Below are 10,789 nucleotides of genomic sequence, written 5' to 3'. Positions count from 1 at the left end.
GACATCTCTAAGCCAACCACCGAAGATGAGGTCGAAAGATTTGTCTTTTATTATCATATTAATCATCTCTGGAGAAATCTATGCAGAAGGTAAAATTAATTCTTACTATTCTCTGTTCTCTAAAAACTATAAAGGGAAATTCTAGCATTCATCTAACTCGAGCTTTTAATATAGTCTTTCACCCTGTGTGAGGTTCCCGAGAGAGGCCGGCGGTGCCTAGGGAAGTGATATTAGGCCTTGGGGCCGAGAAACGAGGAAGCTGTTAAGTGCCAGCGAGACTGACTACGCAAAGCAAAAACCCACAGTGGTGAGATGTTTCTAAAAGGGAATTCGTCCTAAGCAGTTTAATTGCCTTTTAGTTGAATAGTTTACCACAAATTTTCTGCCAAAAAGGGGTCTGCAGTTAAAATTATGAAAGTAAAATAAATAAAATATATCTTACTTGAGACCTTTAATTCTACAAGAAGGTAATATTTGCACGGATAGTTTCCTTTGGTTTTATTTTTCTGTCTGAATAAGGGAAAACTAGCTGGTCTAGTTATCTATTACATATGCCCTAAAGACATTGCACTATGGCAGCGAGTTTCCTAATTATTAATATGCTTATAATCTCTTTTCACACAAACAAAAAAGGTACAAGCTGCCTGAAGACAGGGACCGTGATGCCCTAGTCCCTCCCCCTCCCGGGTCTGCCTGTTTTCGGAACTTCTTTTCTAGAACTCTGTGGTCCACTAAGGTGACCACAGCAGCATGTGGCTACTGAGATGTGACTCATTTAAATCGGGGTGTGCCCTAAGTGAGAAAGTCGTGCAGAACACACTTAGGAAGAAAAAAGGACTGTGAAATGTTTTTAATACGTCGGGGGCGAATAAAGCCTATTATTAAAATGAACTTCAGTGCTTCCTTCTATTAATGTGGTTACTAGGCGTTTTAAAATCACGCTTGTGGCTCGCGTGATATTTCTGTTGTGAAGTTAGGGGAGCTTCTGAGGAAGGTGGCCTGCCCCGTTTTAATCTGTCGCGTGTCGGGGATGCTAGCATATTAATTAATTCTGATCGAAAAGGATTGCCACGGAAGTTCTCTAAAAATTCAGGTAGTAAAAGTAAGTACCAATTAACGTGTCTGCACGTGTGGGAAGCCCATGCAGCTTATTGCCCGGGTTGAGACGTTTCTCGGATGCTCCCTCGTTTCAGAGAAGCCCTGTGGTCTCCCTCGCGTGGAAAATGGAAAGATCGCCCTGTATTACTACACGTTTGGAAGTTTTTACTTTCCAATGAAAGTAGACCAAAAACTGTCCTTTTCCTGCTTGGCTGGTTACACGACCGAAACTGGAAAACAAGAAGGCAAGGCCACCTGCACGACAGAAGGCTGGGCTCCGGAACCGAGGTGCCTCAGTAAGTGCGAGGCGCGCGTCCGCGGGGCACCTGCGCCGCTCAGGTAGACCCGCTGGTAAATCTGAGAGTCCCGCAAAATCCCGGGCGGTTAATCCTTCTCGCAGACGAGAACGGCCTGCCTGGCCCACTGTCCTTTTAAACGAAATGTAGGCATAATCTGAAATTCTGTAAATGATGTTTCGCATTATAATGTCATTTTCTTGATTTGTCGTTCCTGATTCCTTGCGAAGAGAATAAAAATTACTGAAATTGCTAGCACGTTGCAAGGAACAGAGACGCAATCGAGTTACTTCGAGTGCCCGTGGGAAGCCAGACCCCGGAGAGGTATTTAAGGACCCATAACGCAGGAATGTGCATTCGTTAACGATGTTAAGAATCGTCAAACACAGTGGACTTAAAATAGTGGGAAGCAAATGTAAAAAAGATGTCTCGCACTTGCCGTTAATGACAGTAGATGTGACAGAGGCAGAAAGGATATGAGAACTGAAAAGAATAAACATAAAAGAATGCCAGGGTCAGATCGAATCAATTTTTAAGTAAATTCAATGCAGAACGTGCAGAATATTTCCCAAAATTAAATAAAATCAAGGAACTGTGGAGTGAAGACTTTTCTCCTTAAAGATTGCAAGAATAATATCAAACTTTTGCCTTCGTTTTACTCCTCAGTAAAAGACGAGCTTAATCCCATCGAGGTAAGCAAAGAAATGTTTTTCTTTCCCCCTCACCCCCAACAGAAAAATGCACTAAGCCTGACCTGGTAAACGGTTTCATCTCTGACGCAAAATTATTGTACAAATTTCAAGAGAACATGCGTTACAGCTGTGCCTCGGGATACAAAACCCGGGGTGGGCAGGATGAAGAGGTGGTCCAGTGTCTCGCTGATGGGTGGTCTTCTCCGCCAGCCTGCAGGAAGGAGCACGGTAGGCGCCCCGAATGAGAGGAAAGGGCTTGGGAGGGAGGCTGCTACTTTCTCATGCGGACGGGCATTTTTATGGAATAGAATTGATGCACCATGGTGTCTGCAAAAGCAGGAAGTTATCGCATTGCTTCTCTTAAATGCCAGAGTTTCCCTTAGTCTGAGGGTTCTCAATTCCCACAATGCACCTCGTGCAGCAGTTCTTGCTTTATGGTACTGATGATGATGATGATGATGATGATGATAAGAGAATCGGAGTGGAATGAAAGGGAGAAGAACTTAATAAACCTACTTCTTCCAACATGCATAAATTACGAGTTCCTTTCTCGAGAAAAGACATCGAGATAACGCACGTTATTTTACATTGCAAACCTGCGTCAGATATACTTAAAAATTACCCCATAATTTGAATCTACATATGTTGGTAGTTAGTTGTGTTGTTAGTCATTTAAGTCACATGAATGCGCACGTGACACATCATCAAAAAATTCTTCCAAGGCTTCAGCTGAATTGTGGCCTTTGGTCGAGTACAGTAGACAAGAATTTTAAGACATGGTGCGTGAAAAATGGGAAACAGAGAGGCGAAGGCAAACTTTGCCTTTTTTTACCTTTTTGCCGAGGCTTGACTCTGCCGTAGAGTCTTAAGAATCAGTGAAAATACACTTTGGGATTTCTATTTGCTATTCCAGGGTTAGTGATGAAGCCCATACAATAAATCACTTTACTTTTTGTTAGAGACGTGTTTGGCTCCTGAATTATATCATGGGAATTATTCCACGACACAGAGGACATTCAAGGTGAAGGACAAAGTACGGTACGAATGTGCCCCTGGCTACTCCACGGCTGGAGGACAGAGGACGGAGGAGGCGGAATGTCACACGTACGGATGGTCCCTCGCCCCCGAATGCACCAGTAGGTCCTCGTTTTGAAGACAAGCTGCTTTGGCCCTGAAAATTTCCTCTCGTACAGAAGTGCACATAAGTCGTCATGTGACTTACGTTTTGTTTTTCATCCCCCTTTTTTTTTTTTTTTTGCTTCTGCTTTTAATTACATCGGTAGTAGGCTTTGATCCTTGAAAGCTTTCAAATAGGAAACATTCCTAAGAGCTCGGATAATTAAGTAAAAATAAGCCGAATGCTATTTAATAAATATACAAACCGACAGGCTTTTATGATGCATAAGTGGATATGGCAGAGTTACTCACTTCTGTTCCAGATAGGACAGGCAAGTGGTAAGTGAATTCCGTTTTAGCAGGAAAAAACATAACGCTTTTCTGCATTTTTATTTATTCTTTCATTTTTAGAATTAAAGTGCACTTCCTTAAGATTAATCGAAAATGGTTATTTCCAACCGACAAAGCAAACCTATGAAGAAGGAGATGTGGTGCAGTTTTTCTGTCACGAAAATTACTATCTCAGTGGATCCGACTTAATTCAATGCTACAACTTCGGCTGGTACCCAGAACCTCCCGTGTGTGAAGGTGATTTTTAAAATTTCGCACATGCAAATAAAATACCGTATCTTAATCAGCTTTAACTTCTATGAAAAAAAAAATAGTCTCTGATGGTATCTAATTCTTATCCTGAGTGATATTTTTAAAATAACTATTGCCTTTTAAATCAGTATCATTTTCAGCAAACTTTAATAATTTACTCTGATGCTGATTTTCTCCTAAAGCCCAGAATGAAGGCCTCCCCCTGCCCCGTCTCCCCCACACCCCCGACACCGTGAGACTGATTCTGGCCCTTTAGCTTCTAGAACTAAAGAGAATAACTCACGTAATTTCAAGCCACTAAATTGTGGTGATTTGTCACACTGTATTAATGCAGGACAGGGACACAGGATCGTAGGGAGAACAGTTCACGGCAGGAGGGCTTGATGTGGGGGCACGGGGTCCAGGCCAGGCTGATAACCTACTTCCTACGTTTTACTTTCTTTATCTATGATACGGAAGATGTAAAATCCCCAGTTAATAACGTTTTTTTTTAGGGTTCGAGGGGACAATGAATGTAAAATGCTGCCGGCTTTAGTTTCCTATTGGCGGCAAACCGCGTTATTGCAAATTCAGCCGCTTAACAGAGCAGGACGGTCGCTGCCGACAGAGGGCCGGGCGCTGGCCCAGCGTTGCTGGCTCCTCCGCCCCTCTGTCCAGCAGAGCCACGGGCAAGGCCTCGGGCGGGGCTGGGGGAAGAGGCCGCTTCGGGCCCACGGTGGTCGCTGACTGGCAGGCCGAGGGCCCCAGCTCCTGCCCGGCCCTCCGCCCGGGCCTGCGGGAAGCTCCCAGGGTGGCGGGTGCTGGGCGGCCTCACAGCATCACACCGTGAACTCTCGGTCCACACCCGCCCGCGTCCCGGCGGCTTCGCTGCATTCTGCTGCCACGCCCTGCTCAGGGGGACAGAGAATGGCCGGGAGAGGCGAACGTCAGGAAGTGGGGGGCGAGGGGGCGACCCTAGAACCCGTTTGCCCTGCTTCCTACGGAACGTGACGCAACGAACGGGCTTGCGAAATCGTCGGCGTTATTCTCCGTCGTCGTGCGACCGAATCTGCCGACATCTTCCCATCAGGAAGAAGAAACCGGTGTCCCCCGCCGCCTCTGCCGCGGAACTCCAGGCCCCAGACCCACGCGGCCACGCACCGCCACGGAGACACCGTCCGCGTGGAGTGCGAGCTGCGTTTCGAGCTGCGGGGCCCGGCCGAAGTGCGCTGCGACCGCGGGGCGTGGACGGAGCCCCCCCAGTGCACGGGTTAGCAGCGCCCCGCGGCGACCGACGCCCGCCCGGGGCCCCGCACGCTCCCGTCGCTCTAAACTGTCCCTTTGCAGAAGAAAAGGAGAGGACGGCCTGCGAGGCCCCGCCGGCGGTGGAGAACGGCGCGCCCGCCCTGCGCTCGGAGGCGTATCGCAGCGGGGACAAGGTGGCGTACAGGTGCGAGAGCGGCTACCGCCTCCGCGGGCCCGAAGAAGTCACCTGCAGGCGCGGAGCGTGGACGCTGCCCCCCGAGTGTGTCGGTAGGTGCAGCGCGTTTGACGCCGGCAGCTGGGCCGGCCGCGCGAAGCTTCCATTCTCCTTCCTTCATGCACATCCCGGGAGCAGGCGGCCGTTGCCGAGAAGAGTTAGAAATGCTGGGGTGTTCTGTTTGTTGGTTTGTTTGTCGTTTTTTGTTTTTGTTTTTTTGCGTGCGTGTCGGGAGCCATCTGTAGAATTCAAGCCAAGATGAAGAACGGGGAAACTCACACGAGGCTCCAGAACGGGCGCGAGTGCCGGGCACTCGTCTGCCCCGTTGGACGCCGCGACTTGGGAGCGTAAAAAGACGGCATGTGAGTGACGATGTACGTCATCGGAGAAGATAAATAAGGACGCGCCGGGTTGAGTGGCCGCCATCATGACCCACCTCCTTCAGACCTGGGACAGAGAGCTCTGCTCCTGGCTTTGGGTCGCTCCTGCCGATGCGACTTTCGCGTCCGGTCATTCTGCGTCTTCCGCCCTCCGAGCTGTGTCTTAGGCCTTAGGCAGTGCCGAGGGCGACCCTTCCCGACATCCTTCATATTTCTTGATCAAATCCTGGAGAGATTTCCACAAGCATGTACACCGAGGGTATTTATCACATAAAAGAAAAACTAACAAGGATGGTTGAGAAATTAGCAGGAAAAAAAAAACCTCAAAAAGGAGAGAGGAAAATGGAAATTTTCATCCACAGGTGGATTTGAAACTGAGATGAGCAGAAAAGAGAAGGCAAAGATAAATAAATAAATAAATAGTAGAAGTGGATGATGAGAACAGGTTCACAATTGACCCTAATCTTTAGGTTAAAGAGCATCATTTCTTTTTTATCTAGTCTAAGAATATCCAGATCAGAATTCCTTGGCACGCAAGGGAAGTGAAAATATCCATCGTTCTTTTTAAGTCAAACCTTGCCTGTTCAGTCTTGCTTAGTAAGTTTTAAAAATATTTGACCTGCATAATAACATTTCTCTCGTTTCTGGTGAATTCGGGAATCGATTGTCCTCAATGATATAGTACAAACGTTGAGGTACTATTATTGTGTGGTGAACTGTATTATTACATCGTTAAGTCGTTATAAGTTCACATTAAGTTTAAAATCACCTCTTTTGTAGAAAATAACGAGAACTGTAACGCTCCGCCCGACGTGAGCAACGGGGCCGTGGTCGGCGGGCTGCTGGCCAGCTACCCCGCAGGGGCCTCGGTGGAGTACAGGTGCGACGAGTATTACTTACTGAAGGGCGCGCAGAAGTCTCAGTGCGAGCAAGGACGATGGTCACCCCCACCTGTGTGCCTAGGTAAGGCCGAGAACACACTGAACGTTTTAAAGTCCCCTCCCCTGTTGACTTTATTGATACGACTGACCTATAACGTCGTGTAACATTAGGGTGCACGGCGTGATGACTTGGTCAGACGTCTGGGGCGTTGCGAACTGGTTTCCACAACGAAGTCCTTAGCATGGCCCTCGCTTCACAGAATCACCTTTTTATTATTATTATTAATTATTTGCAATGAGAGTATTTAATATCTACTCTCTGCGTAATATTCAACTATACAAAACAGTATCATTAAGGAGAGTCACCATATCGTACGTTAGTTCTCTAGCACTTATTTCTCTTAAAACAGAACGAACCGAATTTCTTTTACCATCATGTTTGCATTTTTATGCGACTTTAATACAGAAGTAAGGGACCGTAATAATATTGTACTATGTATGGTGCCTGATGCATACGAGACTTACCGGGGTGATTGCTTCGTAAGTTATAGAAATGTCGAGTCACTAGGTTGTACACCTGAAACTGATAACCGTATGTCAACGGTAATTGAAAATGTTAAATATAAATCACAAATGTTAAAGTGTTGCTTCCTGTGCCTGTCATCATTTTTATTTTAAAAATATATCGCTTTCATCGCTGTCAGAGAAATAGCAATCTAACGGAGCACGTGTCCCGCAGAGCCGTGCACCATCGACGAGAAGTACATGGCCGGAAACCACGTAGAGCTCAAGTGGCGGCTGGACGGCCGGTTCTTGCATGGAGATTTAATAGATTTTGTGTGTAAACAAGGATTCGATTTATCCCCGTCAACCCCACAGTCCGAATTGTCTGTGCAGTGCGATAGAGGAAAAGTGAAATATCCTTTGTGTTTGAGAAAAGGTAGGACGATAGTGCTTTCCGACGGCTTCTCGGGTGATCCACGTGGTCACTTGGGTCTGAAGTAAAAGACTCTAAGCAATTCACTGCCATCGTCTTCTAACCGGTAAAACTGGGAATGATCTGATCAACACATACACTTAAATAGGACGACTCTTTTAATTCCAATAAGTCAGTTTTATAAAGGGAGAAGTCAGCAGGCTTAACAAGTATCACCGAGCATCAGAAGATTGACCTCATGGGAGCAACCAATACGTCTTTAAAATGTTGCTCTCCTCGGGGTTTGCTGGGGAGCGTTCTCTCAGGAAAGGGCTTGGTGTAGAGTGAGAGAGATTCTGAGTTCTCCTTCGACGCTGGATGAGGACTTGTAAGAAGGAAAAAAGGAAGAGAATCTATAGAGAAAAGGGTGGCTTCCAGAGAAGTCTCAAACACTTTCACTTTCGCAGGTAGAAAGGGAAAAATAAAACCATGATTGATAATACTTGGCTAATTTTAAAAATCTATTTAAATCTTATGAGATTTTAATTGCAATAATAAATTTTGTAGTTTCAAGTTATTGCAGAAATGCTCAATATTTAGAGATTGAGACCTGTCGTAAATGCTTTTACACGGATATCTCATTTTATGTGGCAATTGTAAAAGCACTGGATACTGGTTATAGCACTTCATTGTATGTTTTTAAAATTATTTTTCCAGAATCGAAAGGAATATGTGCATCTCCTCCACTTATTAGCAATGGCGTCATTATTAGTTCAACAGGAAGCACCTACGAAAACGGCTCCTCAGTAGAATACAAGTGTTTTGATCACTATTTCCTACAAGGATCTAGAGAGTCCTACTGTTTACAGGGAATGTGGACCCCACCTCCAGTCTGTCTGGGTATGTACTACTAAACATGTCTGTTTACTAAAACAGAACTGTATTTTTTCACTTTCTGTGCTCTGAGTTGACATAATGCTAATATAACACTTATAATGCTTATAGATATATTACAATGCTAACGTGCTATGTCCGTGTTATTTTGTTAGTGTGCCTGTTTAGTCACTGTCTCTATCCATTCCTCTAGATCACATGTAACTGTAGTCCGGCTCTAACATATACTTGCTAAGTACAAACAGGTGCTGGTTTGGTATGGGGTGATAAGGTGAGTACGCCACATGGTAAGGCAGAACATGTTAACAATTATCATTCAGTGTGACTGGTGCTACAATGAACAACGTGAGCTCAATAGGCAAACAGATAGGAATGGCATCCTCGATCCAGAAAGATGAAGCAAGTTAATGCCATATCATCCGGGTCTCTTTGTAGGGGTGATGTCAGCTCCCGAGGACCACAGAAGAGAAATGGCAGATTGTTTTCTGTAAGCTCTGAACATATTTCTTGACTTAAATGTTAATTCTAACTAACTCACTTACCACTTTAATGCCTGGAAATTTCAAGATCATCATCGGTACGCAACAGAATACTTCCTGGTAGTACCAAGAAGTACCAAGATCATTTTCTTCTTTTTATTTTTCAGAGCCTTGCACCTTATCTTTTGATGAAATGGAAAACAGTAATTTACTCTTGAAATGGAATTTTGACAACAGACCATATATTTTGCATGGCGAGTACATTCACTTTATTTGCAAGAGAGATACTTATATGATCGAGTTATCTATTATCAGATCTGAATTTAGTGTGCAATGTGACCGAGGACAGTTAAAATATCCGAGATGTATTCAAAGAGAAAGGTAAGAAGAGGTTTGTGCCAACAACTTTAATTTTGGTCATACTGTTAGTCAAGAGATTCATCATATTGCAAGTTTCAGAAATACTAGGTTCTACAATATTTCTTCTATATAGTCATTATGAAAAATTTTTTTTTTTTTTAAACCAAGCAAGCTCCTGGAAGTATTAACTAATTGAACAAGCTTTCTAAGTTATCAGAACTCAAAGGGTTGTGAGCTACTTAATATTGATGACACTTTGGCACTCTAGTAAATAAATCAATTTATATATGCAATATTTAAATGTGAAAAAATTTGCCTATGTGTTCTGAGACAGAAAAATCACATTTTCTTGCACTTTCCAATAGAAATTCACATATAAGTAATAAAGACTGGAAACATAGTTATGTAAATCTTTCTACCCAGAGAAAGGCATGCTAATGACAATTACTAAAATTATGGTAAAAGAGTTCTATGTAAAAATGTGGAATCGCTTACTGAAGTGTTTCATCAAGTGACAATTAAAAAATATATATATTTTCTACTTTTTGATGAGTGGAAAATAATCTTTTAAAGAACAATATTAAGTGAATAAAGTGAAACAACAGAAATCATTTTATAGGATTGATTTTGACCCTTTTGAAGATAAAATATACAATGGAAATTATACTCCATGTAAAACTAAGACTATTAAAAAATGAAACTTACATAAAAGTGCATATGATACTAGTCTAGTAATTGTAAACATGAGCTATGTGAACTACATAAGGATGGCTTTTAGACACTCTAGCAAAAAAATATTCATGAAATACAAATGGGTATAAAACTTTTTTATTTTTTATATTTCATTGTGGTAGAATCAGGAGTGTTTTAGCATATCTTGGACTTCTACTCTTCAAGAGAAAAAGTTAAAAAACTGGAAAAAAATTGTAAAAAAAAATAATGGTGTTAGTACAGTAGATGACCGAGTTTTTAAAAAGGAATTGGAGATATAAATTATCAGTGTGGTTTCATGCTTTTAGAAGTACCTGGTTAAAATAGTGAGTAATTAAATGAAATGCTGAAGGGCTGAGAATGTAATAAATATTTGACCGGGAGTGATGCTTATTTCAAATCCCCTCCCTTTCCCCCGCCCCATCCCCGCCCAACCTTCTCTTTCTTACCAAGGATACTGTCTTATCAAGAACCCTTAAGGACATGAAATGAATGGCGGAAAGAAGAATCGTTATTTCAACACACTTTAAAACCCTTTACGAAACATGATTTTTAAAAGAACCATGTTGAATCAAAAACCTCTGAGTCTTCACTTGCCTGAAAATTGGAATCTAAATTGGTTACGACCCCTTTCTTTATCTGCGAATAAAAGCCAGAACGTGCCCTTCCATTCCTAGTTTGGCTCATTCCACGCGCACTCTTATCTTTCCTGCATGTCCTCCGTCTGTCGACCTACACATCACGACGTTTGTTTTCTGCCGACCATTCGCTTCCATTACTTTGAAATCAGTCTTTGTGTCAATATTTGAAAAAAGCAAACACACTGGAGGAGATAAGAAACTCTGCGTTAGATTAGAGGATTGGCTTTATTAAATGCAGAAGAGGCTCTTTGGAAGTCACTGAT

General features: G+C 43.3%; 1 protein-coding gene across 3 annotated transcripts; it reads left to right on the top strand.

Annotated features, from left to right (window-relative positions):
• On the top strand, window positions 1–10,555 carry F13B (coagulation factor XIII B chain). Of its 3 annotated transcripts, XM_016165098.2 has the most exons (12): window positions 1–89; window positions 1,194–1,394; window positions 2,129–2,314; window positions 3,046–3,222; window positions 3,614–3,790; window positions 4,875–5,054; window positions 5,132–5,317; window positions 6,425–6,607; window positions 7,265–7,465; window positions 8,159–8,341; window positions 8,982–9,195; window positions 10,339–10,555. In XM_016165098.2, exons 1-12 carry the CDS (start codon window positions 26–28, stop codon window positions 10,370–10,372), a joined length of 1,986 nt encoding a protein of 661 aa, XP_016020584.2. In that variant the 5' UTR covers window positions 1–25; the 3' UTR covers window positions 10,373–10,555. The 3 variants fall into 3 exon arrangements, with proteins under 3 accessions (XP_016020584.2, XP_016020585.2, XP_016020586.2); XM_016165099.2 differs by lacking the exon at window positions 4,875–5,054; XM_016165100.2 differs by lacking the exons at window positions 4,875–5,054; window positions 5,132–5,317.
• The last annotated feature ends 234 nt before the right edge of the window (window positions 10,556–10,789 follow it).

The sequence above is a fragment of the Rousettus aegyptiacus genome, unplaced genomic scaffold, assembly GCF_014176215.1.
Source record: "Rousettus aegyptiacus isolate mRouAeg1 unplaced genomic scaffold, mRouAeg1.p scaffold_m13_p_18, whole genome shotgun sequence".
In the NCBI taxonomy this organism is placed as follows: domain Eukaryota; kingdom Metazoa; phylum Chordata; class Mammalia; order Chiroptera; family Pteropodidae; genus Rousettus; species Rousettus aegyptiacus.
Note: the sequence above shows the minus strand (reverse complement) of the source record. Positions and strands in the feature narration are given on the sequence as shown.